This window comes from Aureobasidium namibiae (genome assembly GCF_000721765.1).
Source record: "Aureobasidium namibiae CBS 147.97 unplaced genomic scaffold scaffold_37, whole genome shotgun sequence".
Lineage (NCBI taxonomy): Eukaryota > Fungi > Ascomycota > Dothideomycetes > Dothideales > Saccotheciaceae > Aureobasidium > Aureobasidium namibiae.
In genome coordinates, this window is record NW_013581172.1 from 1 (window position 1) to 16285 (window position 16285).

Genomic DNA, 16285 nt, shown 5'->3' on the forward strand with positions numbered 1-16285 from the left:
CATGACCGATGTAGATGAGAGTTGAAGAACGATAGACGAAGCTCGCCTCTCAATTGTAGATAAAAAGCTATGTCCTATGTTATCAATGCATGACCACGAGCTCCTCTGCTTGACTCATGGTCTCATTCCAATACTTTGAACGACTGCAAGCTATGAATGGCTCTCTCATATGTCCACATAGTGATAGCACTGGCAGGAGCAGCTTTGAACAAGCCAACAGTCAGTCCTCTGTAGAGAGATCGCACACCTTCTTTGGCAACAATTGAGGCCATGGTGCGGATGACACCTGTTTCATAGACGGGTATGTTCTTGTGCACATATTTTGCTCTTGTGGGACCTTGTACTTGCAGCCTCTTTCTGACAGTGTCGAGTGGGAAGACAGCCGTCTTGGACATCATGCTGGCCAAGACACCAGCGATAGCGTCTGAAGAACCAAGAGAGTCCATAGGGATGGAGACGTTGGCCAGGGCGGGCTTCAATGACTCGTAGAGGGCAAAGAAGAGACCCATGTATGGCACAATCTGGCCGATACCTGCACCGAGGCCGCGAAAGAAGCCTGTGGGACCTTCGACCTTTGCGATGTCACGAATCGACGACAGAAGAGACTTGTAAACGCGATCGTTTCCTTGGGCAGCAAAGCGTGTGCGAAGAAGGTCGAGAGGGTAGGTGGCTGTAGTGGCAGCTGTGCCGGCGACAGCTCCAGCGACAAAGCTTACAGCAGTTCCAGGCAGCTTGTGATTAGGCCAGAGTTCATCGATGGCTTGGGTAGCGGAGCGGTAAGCCAGGAACTGTATGCCTCCATATGCCAGATACATGCCCTCTGCGGGCACGTTTCCCTTCCATAGTCCAGTCAAGCCTTCTTCGCGAAGGATGGTTCTGAGGGTCAAGAAGGTGCCTTTGTAGACAGGCCCCTTGTGTGCATGGCGAGCGTATGATAGCGGATCAGAGAGTGAGTGACTCTGCAACTGCAGGCGGATCTTGACGACGTCCAGTGGAGCTATGCAGAATCTGGCGCAAAGTGTTTTGTCAACGACTGCGTGGAAAGCAAGAAGGCGTGAGGTTCGAGCGCATACCTAGAAACAAGACCGGCTATGGCACCAGCGGCGACAACCTGCATACGAGAGCCCTCATCTCGGAGCTGCTCGACCTTATTCTCAGACATGCATCTGTCGATTCGGAGGGAAGGGTAGGCTGCTGGACGCCGAGTCTGGAGAGCCGAGGAAGAAAGAGCGAACAAAGCTTGGACGCCGTGATGATGACCGGTCGTTCTTGCCTCGCCCAGGTCTCTTCTTCGACACTCTCTTCCGAGTCCTGCTCGCACTACCAAAAGCAATGAGTGCAGCTGTGCGACCAACGGCTGCCATACTGCGCAGGACCCGCCATGTACCCATCACACAATGTATCGCTCGACGATGGCAGACTTCTGGTGGACAGCCGGCAACCTACGACGAGATGCTCGATCTTATGGAGGCCGAGTATCCTGATCCCAACAAGCGACAGCCCAGACCCGCTCCCATAATAGAGCGCTCGGAACGCGACCGGCTTGCTCAACGATATGCGCACCAACAGCACGAACCAGTACCCACTCAAGAACAGCACAACGATCCCGTCCCTTATTCAGGACCCAGCACTACTTACCAACCCATTACTGCCGCTGATCCAGCCCCCGATCCAGCCTCGAGCTATACTCCGGCACCGAGAACGTTTGGCAGGTACGATGCTCCGGCGCCGAGAACGTCTGACAGCTATGATGCTCGACCAGAGCCCAGATACCAATCCGCCAAAAGTGCACCACCCAGGCCCGCGAGAATGCCTGCCCAGGACGAATACAAACCTCGACGTGTGCCTCTCCCAGTGTATAAGCCTTCGTCCGACCAAGTCACCGATCACCACGCGCCGGAGAAGTCCACCAGACGCACACCGCAGCCAATTCGGGAAGAGCCAGAGCATGCACAAGCACCAGAAACGCTGGATCCTTTTGGCTCTCTAGACACTATCGAAGCTCTAGAATTCTCGCCAAACCCTCTACCCGAACTTGCTTTGGAGACCCTGTCGACTCATGTATCCAGACCCGATTCGAATACAGCAGATACGAAAGACCAGAAGCCTGTCCCAATAAGGTTGATGAAATCTCGCGAGTCGCCAACTCCTCCACCTAAACCTACTTTGGAACCATCGCCAATTACGGCAGCCGAGCCCAGTCGGAGCACACCAGAAACAAAAGACCAGGGTCATGCCCCAACAAGATCGACCAAGTCTCGTAAGCCGCAGACTCCTGTTGATACCACTGCAGTCAAGAAACCTTCTGTCAAAACAGCAAAGAAAAACATGGCTCAAACTGATTCGCCCGCAGAAGATGCAGGAGAAGACGCTTCCGTAGGAGCCTCTACGAAGTCGTCGGACACCATGCGCATGAACCCATTGGAAACTATCAAAATCGATAACCCCGCCAACAGAGGTGTAAGACAAACATTCGACAACGTCTTTCTTCGTGATTCTTGCACCTGCGCTCAGTGTGTAGACACATCGACGCGCCAGAAGCGCTTTGATTCTGCCGATATACCTTCGAACATCAGAATCAGGCATATGACGTCTGACGCAAGCAACGGCACCATCACACTTACCTGGAAGCACGACATCCCTGGCTTTGGTCCAGATCACACGACGGTCCTGCCCTATAAATGGCTCAAGCAGGCGCCACACTCACCTGTGACCCACACCTATCAGGACGGGAAACTAGCTTGGAATAACAAGCAGATCTCGAAAAGGGTCAAGACCTTTGCCTACAACGATTACATGTCGGACGACAGGGTACTCTTCGATCTCTTACTACAACTAAAAGTGTTGGGTCTCGTGTTCATCAAGAATCTTCCCGAAACGGAGTCATCGATCATCCAGACAGCCAATCGCATTGGGCCATTGAAAAACACCTTCTATGGCGAGACGTGGGATGTGCGAAGCGTCTCGAACGCGAAGAATGTTGCTTATACTGATGTACACCTCGGCTTCCACATGGACCTTCTCTACATGCAGCAGCCTCCCAGACTGCAACTCCTCCACTGCCTCCGTGCATCTGAACATGGCGGTGCTTCGTTGTTCAGTGACTCGTACCGAGCTATGCAGCAGCTTTATGATTTGGATCAGGCTGCATTCCAGGCTCTCGTGGACATACCAGTCAATTTTCATTACGACAACGACAACCACCACTACTTCCGTAGTCGGCGTACCTTCCAATTGCAAGAGGGTACAACCAAGATTCCCCAAGGCTCGGACAAGGTCTGGACATATATGGAGGCGGTCAACTGGGCACCACCATTCCAAGCGCCCTTCAACCATACCGAGGGTGATATTGCACTGGCCAGAAGCATGCGAGCATGGCATGGAGCGGCACAAACGTTCCGAGACTTGACAGAACTCGAGACGGCAGTGTACAAACGACAAATGGAACCCGGTGAGTGTGTGATCTTTGACAACCGTCGTATCTTGCACGCCAGAACAGCATTTGCTGGCGGTGAGAGATGGCTGAGAGGTGCTTACCTGGACGATGATCCGTATCTGAGCAAGATGCGAGTGTTGGAAAAGAACCCCAAGCACGCGATGAGCGTACAAGCTCCGGCCAAAAGAAAGCCGAGTGTGTAATTGGGCATTTCGAAAACTCCACCGAAGTCGACATATTGTAAATGTACATAGTTCCGCTCAATTCAACGTTTCGTTGAGATCTAGAGTACCGATCTGGCATTATCAATATGTTATGCTGACACATTTGAGCCGGTAAGTTTGCCCTCGTAGAAACCACACAATTCTCGACCTGTTCAGCTAGACTCGAACAACCTCACGGTGCAGAACTTGGCGAGGACGACAGAATCACATCGAATTTCCTTTTGCTCAGCAAAGAATCCAATTCGTTGAACACCGACGAAGATCGAAGATCTTGGAGGATGACAATTTATAGACAGGGTGGCCCAGACAGCATAGATAGATCTTAGCGCCAAGCCCGATTCTTATCGATAAGGTAAAACGCCGAGCAGCGAGACTTTCTCAAAAGTTTGCCTTTGCAAGCAGCGGCGCAGAACTCATACATTGCATCCGACATAACACACGAACAAATCGCAATCATGATGTTGAGACAAATGTGCGCATTCTCTTGCCCTGGCAATTTCTATCTGTAGTAGTCAAGGATAGTCTGCTGACTTGTCTCCAAACAGCAAACCCAAGAACGCCCGCAGCAAGCGCGCCCTCGACAAGAAAGCACCCCAGTTGCACGAAAACCCCAAAATGACCCTCTTCCTCCGCTACACCTCATGCTCGGAAATCGTCCAACTCTGCATGGGAGACCTGCATTCCCTCAAACGCCCTCTGGCCCAAAAATTCACAAAGAAGAACGACATCCACCCCTTCGAAGACCCTTCCTCGCTAGAGTTTTTCGCCGAGAAGAATGATTGCAGTTTGATGGTGTTTGGCTCGCATTCGAAGAAACGCCCGCATACGGTGACATTCGTCCGGTTCTTCGACCACAAAGTGTTGGAGATGCTGGAATTGCACGTTGATGCGGATACCTTCAGGACGATTTCGCAATTCAAGAGTGACAAGGCTAGAGTGGGACTCAAGCCTCTGGTATCATTTTCGGGCACTGCATTCGATTCTCCCGTTGCCAACACATACACCATGGCCAAGTCTTTGCTGCTCGACTTTTTCAAGGGCGAGGATACGAATAATGTGGATGTGGAGGGTTTGCAGTACATGGTGCACATTTCCGTGCCTGAAGAGGAGGATGCACAGCCAGCACCAAAGATTTGTCTCAGGACTTATATGATCAGCACCAAAAAGTCTGGACAGAGTTTGCCGAGGGTGGAGGTTGAGGAGATGGGACCCAGAGTTGATTTCCGGGTTGGTAGGGTCAAGGAGGCCGATGTGGATATGATGAAGGCAGCCATGAAGAAGCCCAAGGGACTCGAGGTAAGTGATTTCCTACCTCTACCATCACTGATCACTGGTGTGATGCAGCAAGTCACTGACAATCAAACAACAGGCAAAGAGCAAGAAGAACATCGAAACCGACATCATCGGCGACAAGGTCGGCCGCATCCATCTCGGCAAGCAGGACCTCAACGACATGCAAACGAGAAAGATGAAGGGTCTCAAGCGCAACAGAGACGACGACGACACCGAAGGTGGCCCCGTGGTTTCCGACGACGAAGGCGAAGATGTCGAGACCGATGGTGGTGTTGAGATCAAGAAGATTCGTGTTTAAGGTCATACACGGGCGTGGAATGCGTTATGGCTTGAATCTTTTCTGATCTTGTGATGGAATGGTCAAAACATAAGTGGATGCGAGAAGAGAAAAAAGTACTTGTCGTGTTCTTTTTGCAGAAAGCGTGGAGTTCAGGGTCATCAATCAAATGCTTTTTACTATACCAAAAAACAATGATACAAAAGCTTGCAAGATCACGTTCGTGGCGGCGTCGGTACGAGGTGTGTTGTTTCTTTCAATGTTTGTCTTGGAAGTTGCTCCTTTGATCCATATTCTATAAGCTCCTCTTTCGCTTGCCTTTCCTTTATATTTCGAAACACAACACAACGCCGATTCCTGTATCCGTCCTTCCCTGCTATGCTTCTCTTTTTATCTTTCTCCTTCCTCACCCTCTCGTCATCCAATCTACGCAGCAACAACCTCCTCAACAGTACCCGTCTTCTCAATAGCCTCCGCCGGCTTGGCGTCAACATCAGGGTTATTCTGCACCATACGCTGCAACTGGTCAGCAGTTTGCCTGAGACGCAACTCAACAAGATCAAGTCTGTTTTCTTCGTTCATCTTTGCAGGGGATTCGAGTATGCTTGATGAAAGCATTGAATCGATGGGAGGGGTTGAAGTGTTTTCTTCTGACGCGATGAGGGGACTCTGTGTGTTTTCTGCGGTGGTTTCGAGGGATTTCAGAGCGGAAAGTTGGGCAGGGGAGAGGGATTTGAAGTAAGTGGCCATGGCTGTGCATACCAGGAGGTTGCGGAGGAGGATCATGATTGTGACTTTGCCGACCGCGGGGACGTAGATGGAGGCGTGTTCTTTGACTTGTGGTGTGAAGTTCTGTTGGTGTTAGGGGGTGGTTTGTCAGTCTTTGCTTGTTGCTTTTCTTTCGTGTCGTTGTTCTGCAGAGGTGGTTGGACTCACCTTTTCGCTTGAAAAGTTGATGCACACGGCACCGTCTCTGATCTTGTCGACGGGGACCTTGAACTTGTCGCCGGGGACACCGCTGATGACGACGTCGCTGATGGCGAGACAGTCGTCCATTGTCATGTCGGGCTTCTCTTCAACGACGTGTTGCTGGTTGCGCAGACCCTGGCCTCTGCTGAATCTCTGCACGCCAGTAACGTCGACCGAGTAGACCTCAGCACCATCGTTTGCCAACAAAGCAGCCAAAGGTCTTCCAACAACCTCACTCCTGTTGATGACCGTGATCCTTCTTCCCCAAAGTCTCTTTCCGTAATCCAAGATGGTGTTGTAGATGTTTAGGTACTCGAGGATCTTGATCATGGCCAGAGGAGTGCATGGCAAGATTGACTTTTGGGTGTTGTGGGGAGGGTCGAGGAAGCGGATGTTCTGGTACATGTTGTTGATGAGCTTGGGAGAAAGGCCCTCGACGTCCTTGTGCATGTCGACGACATATTGGATGGTGCGGTCGCGGGAAGTGTTGAAGACGGGGTAGTAGACCAGGATGCCGTCGACGCTGTCGTCGGTGTTTGCGTCGCGGATGGCTTCTTCGAGCTCTTCACGCTCGACCTCGCGCAGGGTGAATGCAAAGCCACTTGTATGTGTTAGCCATGAGCTCTCGGTCTTATCCCGCGTGCAATGCCCCTATCGGGAAGTCGGGAGCAGAGGACGAGTGGAAGAGGATGGGACTCACTTGTCGATACAGGTCTTGCCAGTCCAGTCGGCATACATGCGCGCCGCAGGGTCCTTGTTCGCGAGGAAGCCGACCAGATGAGGCTTGCGACTCAATTTGGCCAGTCCCTCGGCCACCTCGGCCTGGAGCTTCTTTGCGATGTTGGCCGCAAGGACGACCTTGCACGAAGTGGGGTTGTTGCTCATAGTGCTGGTTTCGACTCCGAGTCAATGAGTTCTGAACGCCGACTCAAAGGGTCTGTTATAGCTGTTGAAGCTTCTAGAGTATTCAAGAAAGTAAGTACAAACAAAGAAAGAACTCACTCTGTGTCTGGCCCTATTCAAATCTTTCCTACGTCTTCCGAGTCAGACTCCCAAAACCCCCACCAAAACTGTTCCATCAAGTAAAAAAAATGTTTCGGCATTGCGACGCACCAATCAGCGCGCAGAAACGCCGCAACGCTCTGACCTCCGCCGCGACAAACCACCACGAACGTCATTGCGTAACACGCCGACTGCGCTGTCCCAGAATATATCTTCATCAAAGAAAGCGCTGGAGAGGCAATTCAGATGTCGATGGGCTAGAGCAATCGACAGTAACACACCCCAATCATGTCCGACATACAGCTTTACCTAGTCGAGGCCGACAAGAACAAGGACGAGGCTAGAAGGCTGGCCGCTCGCTCTGCGGATGCTCTTGCCAATGGAGACCTCAAGCTTGTCCAACTCATCGAAAATGCCGGCGAATACATCAATCACGAGGATCCCTCAATGCGAATCAAGTCGCTTTCCTACCTGGCTGATGTTCTGGAACAAGTCGCACCCAAGGTCTTGAAAGGTCAACAGCGTAATCTCCTATGCGGCTTCATTCTCACCAGAGTTGCCGATGATACAGAGGGTACAGGTCATTGTGCCAGGGCACTGATGGCTCTGGAGAAACTTGGTAAATGGGACTCGGAAACAGCGGCCAACATTGCAAATACGTGCGTCATCCTCAAACCAATCAGAAAGTCAAGCACGCGACTAATACCTGTGTAGCTTCGTGAGTGATTCCCAAACTCTACGGGATCACAAGTTGCAAAGCGAGCGTTTCACAATCCTTCAGCTTCTGGATCTGTTGCTCAGGAACTACCGCAAAGCTCTCAAGGATCTGCACAACGATGACCATGACTTCTTGGCCAGATTCATTACCTACTTTGATGGCGAGAAGGACCCTAGGAACCTGATGGTTGTCTTTTCTATCCTCCAGGTGCCCATGACTGAGTGGGATCTCGGTCCGCATGCCCAGGACCTTTTCGATTCGGTCTTCAACTACTTCCCTATCACATTCAAGCCGCCTCCGGGCGATCCGTATGGTATTACTGCGCAAGATCTCAAGGGGCGTCTTCAAGATTGCATCTCGGCCTCGTCAGACTTTGCTCCGTACTCGTTCCCTGCACTGCTCGACAAACTTGATTCTAGCTCTATCAACACAAAGCGCGATGTTCTAGCGGCTGTCAAGGGTTGCGTCAACAACTACGAGCCTACTACCATTTCTTTGTACTCCGTCACTCTTTGGGACTCGCTCAAGTTTGAGATCTTGAATGTCGAGGAGGAAGACTTGGCACAGGAGGCACTTGCCATTCTCGCTGCGATCGCCAATCAGCTGAGCAAAGTGCAAGAAGGTGCTCTCACTGCCTACCTCAAGCCTGTTATCAAAGAGTGCAATGAACACCTGGAAGACGCTCCCACCAAGCAATCCCAGGCTGCTGGTCGCATCATCAACAGCATTGCAAAGACTTCTCCCGAGCTTGCCAACACAATGACCAAGGCTACCCTCCCTCATTTGTTCGAGCTGTTCCAGTCATCGGAGTCAATCGCTAAACGTCGTGGTCTGATCGAGGTCCTCAACTCGTTGATCAGCGCGACAAAAGACGTCTCGGATCAATGGATGATCTACAACACCGAAGGCATCCTCGTGGCAGATCGTGCCGATGAGAGTGCGTTGCGCGACTGGAGTGCAGAAGCTCTCGAAGCCATGCTCAGAGCTGTTGTGAACGCTCCCAAGTCCGAAGTTTCTTTCCGTCTGTTTGCCATCGCGGGTCTCATCGGTATGATCAAGATCCCAAAGTTGTTGGCCGATAGCGATGTTTCACGTATCATCGAATCGTTCACAGACATCATCATTCAAGAACGATCTGCTACGAACTCAGAAGTTGAAGGAGCAGCTATCAGTGGATTGGCTGTGGCTGCTCACCACAGTCCGATCGTTACGTCGGAGAAGGCTCTACCCACCTTCCTTGCCGAGTTGCCAGACAACCCTACCACGGGTACGGGGTACGAGAAGATCCTCGAGGCATTTACCAAGCTCAGCACAGAGACACAAGTCTTTGATACGATTGTGTTGCGCTTGAAGAACAAGCTTCAAGCTGCTCTGCATCAACAAGCAAACATCACCTACATTCACGCGCTGTTGATGGCCATACTCTTCGCTTTCTCCAATGGATCTCCTGGCACCGAAGACGGCATCATCAAGTTCTCGTATTTCTCAGACATCGCGAAGCCACTTCTAGACCAAGCTCTGGGCCTCTCAGAAGGGACTTCTCGCTCTTTGAGCGATCACACAAGCACAGACATCATTGGGCGTATCAGCAACATCATACTCAAACCACAAACAATGCATCTGCAGAATCAAGTACTGGCGGAGTATGAGTCCGCATTCAACTCTTTCGGAAAGGATACATCCGATGCCTACTCCAAAGCTGCCGTCATCGCTTCGCTACATCTCAACGCTGCTTTCCAACGGGAGTCAATGACTCCGGAGTCAGCCACCAACCTACTCGGTGCGCTGGCCCGTACCGCAAATAGTCAATCCACGTTGCCAGCCGTGCAGCTCTCCGCCCTTCGACAGACTGCCTTGGTAGTAAACAAATTCATACCACCGGCAGATCTAGAGCAAGCCTTGGTCAACACTTCTACGGACGTAGCGTCTCTGCTCGGCCAGACTCGCTCCTCCGAGTCCATCATTCTAGCCTTCTCTGTCGTGAAGGGCTTGTTAATCCAGGGCAAGAGCAACAAATACACCACAGCTTATCTTCAAAGCTTGTTGGAATTATTATCGGATACAACATTTGGAAGCGTGGCAGCTCGTGGCTTCGTGACGATCCTCGCACCTGACGACATCTTGTCAAAAGAGAATCACTGCTACGTTTCTGGCCTCTATAAACAGAAAACGTTCAACCAGACAGTACCTGCCATCTCCGCTTCCAGCAAATCCGCTGACTCGGCCGTAAAGCCAAACTACCTGGTTGCATTATCTGGAATACTCAGATGGCTGCCCTACACGATTATTGAGAACTCTTTGTCAACGCTTGTGTTGCTGCTACTTCAATCTCTCGATCTGCAGGATCAAACCCACCAGGATGTCAAATCTGCCACGTTGGTCTCGTTGGAGACTGTAATCACGCAAAACGCATCCGCACTCTTCGAGCACGCTTCTTCGTTGATCTCGCGTTTGCTCGCATGCACAGCGGCGCCAGACAACACACCGCAGGTTCGTAAGGCTGCTCTGCGTTGCTTGACGCTTCTCCCAACTCAGTTTAAACGGGAAGCGGTGGTGCCGTATAGGAGACAAGTTGTTAAGCGCTTGATGGGCTGTCTTGACGATGGCAAGCGAGCTGTGCGCACGGAAGCGGTCCGTTGCAGGACTGCTTGGCTTGGCCTCGATCAAGAGGATTCGGACGAGGAGTAGAGTTTTCAGGGCAAAGTGATGTTGCTTGCGCCTTGTTCGTAAGCGTATCAACGTCTGACTTTTCTTGTCGATAGAATATAGACTTTTTGCATAAACCACCTGTCAAATACTGTTCCTGTTGAGAGTGAAGTCTGCTGTTAGCGGAGGACCGTGATTGGCATGGATGGATGGGGTGAGGCTGTTTCAGGGCTACAAGATTCTGAAGGTTCGAGTCTAATGGATCCCCCCCATGGGCCCTCTTTCTACTTTGGGGGATTCTTGGAGCCTGGGCCAAAGCACGCCTGGGGTGACCAAAGATAAAACCACAGCTCTACCTGTGAGTGATTTGTTCTGTACACTCTGACCAATGGCTATCTGGATGAGGAGTTGGACTCCACTGATCCGCACGTATGATCGGTAAGGCGTGTTGGGTTTGGGTATCGCGTAGAGTTGCGACTTCCACATATGGGTTGGCTTTGCGAGTCCACCTGCTGCGCACATGAGGTTGGGATGTCAGTCTTGAGAATCTCACATGTATCTTCGTGCTGGGCGAGCTATGGCGCTGTCGATCTTTGTCTCAGTATTTGATGGACTGATGGTTCTTGGAGTTTGTCGTTTTGACAATGTGTGAAGCTGGTGTAGAAGAAGAGATATATCACGAAGGGCAGGGCTGTCTGATCGTTCTTTTCCATCAACAACATCTTCTTTCTTTTCTAATCTGGCTTCCCCTGGCTCAAGCAACACCATATTCATAACATCTGCTCTCTACCTCTGCTCACGATAATTGTGATTACACACTTCGATCGACTCTGTCATCATAACCTTCACAATGTCTACTTCGATATACAACCCATCAGAGGCTCCACGCAAAAACTCAACAACGTCCCGTCATCGTCGCTCAACAATATCCTTGCATTCACCACCTGGTCTCGGTCTCATCAAAACTATTTCCAGAGATCTGGTCACCGGCTGGCACACCCACACCGCTCTACAAAAAGAACCTTGTAGCCCAACACCACCCACCGATGCAAAAGTCCCCTACAAACCAAAGCATGCAGCAAGGGATGCTATGAGAGGTTTTGCATCAGCTGCTCCTCACAACCAAGGATCAGAAGAAGCTGCAAAGATCTCGACCGAGCGAACACGTCAAGATTCAGTGGTCCCAACTCCTACAGCAATCGATGGTACAGAGCCATTGGCCTGTGTGGAGCAAGGATTGATACCAGATCATCGCAATGATACTTGGACTGCTGTGTGGGATACCGCTTACGAACGACGAAAAAACCCTGACGATTGTGCTTTTCCTTACCAATTGTACAAAGAGGCTTTGCCCTTGGATAACATCGCGGCTGCTCCTGGACCTGGCACTACCGCGCCCCGAACGACACAAAGAAGGAGAAGCTCGAGGAATTCGCGACCACCACTCTCGTCTAGCTTTACCGTCACTGATGCTGAGATTAGAGCTTTTATCTTTGAGAATTGTAGGGCTGAGGGATATGAATCTCCTGAGGCGTTTTTGAGGCCGAAAAGTACTAGGAGAGGGAGTGAGGTGCCGAGTTTAGTGCCAAGTCTGGTGACAAGCGAAGGTAGCGGGTTGGAGGATCTGGAGGAGAAAGAGGAAGAGGGCGAAGCGGTTGAACAAGTTAAGATGCCAGGAAAACAGGCGGGCAGGGGTGGAGTTTGCATGCATTGTTCAAGATGTGGGGGATGTGCGAGAACGTAGGTGGCTCAAGGTAAAGTGGCATAGAAAAAACAAAACTGGAGACATGCTTGATAGAGAAATCTTTATGGATCATCAGAAGAGGAATGCGATATGGGTAATCCTGCTTCTTTGCTCTTGACATAGTCCTCAAAAACCTAGCAGCGTCAAGCTCGAAGCCTTTGTCCACTTGACACATCAACCTGACCAGCCCTTGTATCATCCGGACCGGCTTTGTTATACGGTCTGTTAGTCAACATAGGACGGTGAGTACACGGAGTCTCCAGGTTCATGAGTCCAAGGTCAGAGGAGTGGATCCCTGTAGCATGGCGTAAGAATTCGGTGAGAAGTTGGGTTATGAGGTTAAGGACAGGACTCAAACATTTTATATCATGAGGAACTTAGGTTTTACCATACATGAGACAGATTCGAGAAATGGTGTATCACTGACCCCGTTACTCACTTACACCTGCGCGGAGTATGCTAACCCTTTCAGTCGTATGATCTAATGTGTGTTGGGACCATTCCCATCACAGCATTGCGTCTGGATCCTGACAGTGAACTTGAGTGTTGTGTCCGCAAGACGTATAGTATGATACAAAGCGTTTTTCACGTGCTTATAAGATATCTGAGATACACCTAATGCAGAAAATCTGACAGCGAGCGCCGATGTTTGAGTATCAGTCGTCACTAAATCACACACTTCACTTGTTGAGTACGAAAAGACCGCATAATCATCAGCGGATTTGAGATCCTATACCGTCCGTTCAAGCGGCGGTGCGGACCCTAGACAACAAATATTTTCCTTTCTACAAACCGGTCAGTGGCATCGCATACTATAGCAGCTTTCTCGCTCTTGTGAAACTCGCTTGGAAAGGCAATACCATCTGCTACTAGCATACGATAACATGGAACACCAAGACGAGTCCGATCATCGGCGCTCGCGTTCTAACATGCATGTGGTCTATATCTCTCCCGGAGAGCAAGCAGGATAGGGGAGGTGAATGGGTCATTGGGCTTCGCGGTATAACGAGTCACTGACCTACTTGACCCTTCGAGGCTTGCTTCATCGATACTCCTATCGAGCGATCTTGTAGCATACTACACCGGCAGTGTGGCTACTGAATATTGTTGTAATCCTTGGAACTACCAGGGCGGTTGTCGTCGCCTGTTTCTTACTACTAGTTACAACGAGTAAGTTTTTTTCGCATGCTGGAGTTCGGACCCTCCTGTTCCATATGTCAGTCATACATAAATGAGTTTGAGCAATCACGGTCTTCTGAATCCCACTGCCTATCATACACTAATTTCTGGCGGATACGAAGCGCTTCCTCATTCGATGTTGAAAAATGATGATGAAATGTGATAGGATTGCAGTGATATTCTAGCATGATTGACCCATAGTAGACTGTGAGAGGCCGTTTTTGCTTGCAACATCCCATAGATCGAGTTCAATCAACGCAACATGTACACGAGGCAATCACCCGAACGTATCGTATCCGCGTGAGCTGAGAAAGACGTGATGTTCTTGTGGCGGCGGGATGCATCACTTCATATCCAGACAGGTCGATAGAGTCGCAGATTCTGTACTATGGCATCGGTGACAGCGATTTGACGGTTGGTCGAGAAAGTCTACTATCGCAGACGTGCTGTGAGTGACACAACTTGGTCTGAGTGTCGAGATGATTGGGTGAGTTTGTAAGCCTGTCTGTGTCTCGGATGTGAAGATGTGCGGGAGTACTTGGGCTAGAGTGCAGTATGTATCTGACCATGACTGCATGTCGAGACCCACACTCGCGGTCACGTCCTGGAAGACCGTCTTGTTCAGGTGTTGAGTGGAGGTTGTACTGTCCTTGGAGAATGTTGAGCATCTTCATAATCGAAGCTAAGGCTTGGATCCTGACAAGACCAGAGTATAGTTGGTTGACTCTAGCAACCGGAGAGGCTACTAAAGTAGTAGCCTCGAAGTCTTCAGAACCTGCGAAGATTACTTTGCACTACAGATGTTGGTGGCCTTCGCTCACGCCTGTCGGAAGAAGATAATCAACACCCTGCCACCGTCTCATAGAAGATTCGTTCCAGCGGTTAGGGTGAGCGATAGGTCAGAGTAATCGCCGAAATTCGTCGCTTTCCAGTGCAAGGCTGGCCAAGCTTAGTCGGGATGGCCTTGCTGCACCACAGCATAAATAGACAGCGAAGCGGTGATGAGCAGCAAACATAGCCTTTTCGGTAATAGAGCTTCAGCAGGTCAGATGAGTACAGCAGTGAGGCACGCAGGTCAGGCACAGTGAGGTTCCGGGAGTGTCATGGATGGTCGAAGTCGACTATGGGAGTCATCTCGGACCGAGACGAAACTCGGTACCTAGACTGCGACTCCAATGGCGAAAAGGATCAAAGACAGGCAAATGGCATTGTGGAAGCACTCGTCCAAGATGGAGTTGGTCCGAGTATGATGGAAAACAAGGAGAGTTTGACGGAGGTGTTCTGCCGGGGGATCGGAACCCCACTCGCTGCTCCGCAATCAGCTGCATGAAGAGTACATGATACCTGGGCGGAGCTGGAGGTGAGAACAGTAATACGGCTGACATCTCAGCTCTTGGACATCTTTCGACTTGGTTCCTCCCCGAAATCGATCAGGTTGACTTGCTTCTTTCTCTGCTCGCATTCAACATTGGTATATCAGTCAGTCGTGTTTGATTCTTGTCGAAATGGTTGTAGCTCGTCAAGAGCCTCCTCAGGCGGCGCGTAGCTCATACTTTGCATCGCAAAGCTCTTATTATGCCTCACTGTACTCTGCTGCACAAGCCTCACAGTCGGCTTCTGGGACATACGATGATGATGATGATCAGGATACCAGCAGCAGCGGGTACGACGACAAGACTGGATCGGACTTCTCAACGGCAATTGCTCTTGCTTTCGGATCCACGACAGCAACATTGGAAAACACTGCGACAACGACGGAGAGCATTTCATATGACGCTGCTCAGTCGCAGACGAGCGAGGGAACGATCACCTCTGAGTCGATTGTTCAGTCCACCACAACGCCAAGTATGACGACGAGCTATTCGTGGACTCAACCAGCATGGCGACCTGGATGGCGGTCATACACTCCGTCATACATCAGCACAGCGACTTCGTCTGAAACCAGTGCTGCAAGTCTGACCCCTGGACTGGACACCCAAGAGAAAGCTCACCACGGTCCAAACACAACCATCATTGCTGGCATCGTGATTCCGATAGTAATCTTGCTGGCGAGCGGTCTCGTAGCTTTGACTTGTCTGCGTAGACGACGAAAGCGTGCCACTGTCTCTGGCGCCGGTGATGTCGCCGTCGCTGGCGCGGCAACACCTATCGCGATGGCCGAGAAGGCAGCGGAGAAGAAACCTATCCCGGGTGTTCATCATACGACTCACACAACTATATTGTCACCGATCGATGAGGCAACAGCGGCCCCTCAGCTTCCCCAACTCCTCATCACTTCGTCTCAGAATGCATCCTACTTCACAGGGCTCGACACATTTTCCGTGCACTCAGCCGCCACGAGCGAGGATCCACCACCACCCTACCGGGCACGAAGTATGTTGAGCCATACATCTTCGGAGCGACGTCAGCCGAGTATCGTACAAACTGCAGCTCTTGCACCGGTTTCACCGATCTCACCAGTCTCCCCGGTGGCTCATCTCGCTTCGCCGTTTTCCGACGCGAACGCGATATCCATCACGAGGTCACCTTCTCAAAGGTCATTCGCGAGTACGCTGTACTCGAGCAACGCTAGTGTATATGAGGCACGACCTGCACGACGAAGCACAGGACCTGCTCAGTATGTGATCAGTCCAAGATCATCGATTGAGGAACCGGCTAGAGTGAGGTCACCATTTGACGATCCCGAGGATAATACTGCTGATGAGCGACGTGGTGGGTTTCAAGGGTACTGAGCGCTCATAACAAAGGTGCTCTGACCAATGAAACACATGCATACCCGGCCGACTATACTATGCGG

The 16285-nt window shown here is 50.9% G+C and overlaps 7 protein-coding genes across 7 annotated transcripts; 5 read left to right on the forward strand and 2 right to left on the reverse strand.

Moving 5' to 3' along the window:
* Positions 1–122: 122 nt before the first annotated feature.
* M436DRAFT_86649 (solute carrier protein) lies at positions 123–1162 on the reverse strand (the record flags this gene model as incomplete). Its single annotated transcript, XM_013566855.1, has 2 exons — positions 123–1008; positions 1074–1162. 2 exons carry the CDS (start codon positions 1160–1162, stop codon positions 123–125), a joined length of 975 nt encoding a protein of 324 aa, XP_013422309.1.
* Positions 1163–2412: 1250 nt separating this feature from the next.
* M436DRAFT_59103 (Clavaminate synthase-like protein) lies at positions 2413–3639 on the forward strand (the record flags this gene model as incomplete). Its single annotated transcript, XM_013566853.1, has 1 exon — positions 2413–3639. The coding sequence occupies one exon, from the start codon at positions 2413–2415 to the stop codon at positions 3637–3639; it is 1227 nt and encodes a 408-aa protein (XP_013422307.1).
* A 479-nt stretch (positions 3640–4118) lies between these two features.
* Positions 4119–5251, forward strand: M436DRAFT_77110 (Brix-domain-containing protein; the record flags this gene model as incomplete). The annotated part of the gene is made up of 3 exons (XM_013566856.1): positions 4119–4132; positions 4206–4956; positions 5030–5251. 3 exons carry the CDS (start codon positions 4119–4121, stop codon positions 5249–5251), a joined length of 987 nt encoding a protein of 328 aa, XP_013422310.1.
* A 405-nt stretch (positions 5252–5656) lies between these two features.
* On the reverse strand, positions 5657–7084 carry M436DRAFT_86651 (methylenetetrahydrofolate dehydrogenase; the record flags this gene model as incomplete). The annotated part of the gene is made up of 3 exons (XM_013566857.1): positions 5657–6082; positions 6167–6800; positions 6900–7084. 3 exons carry the CDS (start codon positions 7082–7084, stop codon positions 5657–5659), a joined length of 1245 nt encoding a protein of 414 aa, XP_013422311.1.
* A 405-nt stretch (positions 7085–7489) lies between these two features.
* Positions 7490–10607, forward strand: M436DRAFT_86652 (MMS19 nucleotide excision repair protein-like protein; the record flags this gene model as incomplete). Its single annotated transcript, XM_013566858.1, has 2 exons — positions 7490–7860; positions 7916–10607. The coding sequence occupies 2 exons, from the start codon at positions 7490–7492 to the stop codon at positions 10605–10607; spliced, it is 3063 nt and encodes a 1020-aa protein (XP_013422312.1).
* Positions 10608–11415: 808 nt separating this feature from the next.
* M436DRAFT_68417 (uncharacterized protein) lies at positions 11416–12309 on the forward strand (the record flags this gene model as incomplete). Its single annotated transcript, XM_013566859.1, has 1 exon — positions 11416–12309. One exon carries the CDS (start codon positions 11416–11418, stop codon positions 12307–12309), a length of 894 nt encoding a protein of 297 aa, XP_013422313.1.
* A 2684-nt stretch (positions 12310–14993) lies between these two features.
* Positions 14994–16220, forward strand: M436DRAFT_68418 (uncharacterized protein; the record flags this gene model as incomplete). Its single annotated transcript, XM_013566860.1, has 1 exon — positions 14994–16220. The coding sequence occupies one exon, from the start codon at positions 14994–14996 to the stop codon at positions 16218–16220; it is 1227 nt and encodes a 408-aa protein (XP_013422314.1).
* Positions 16221–16285: the final 65 nt, after the last annotated feature.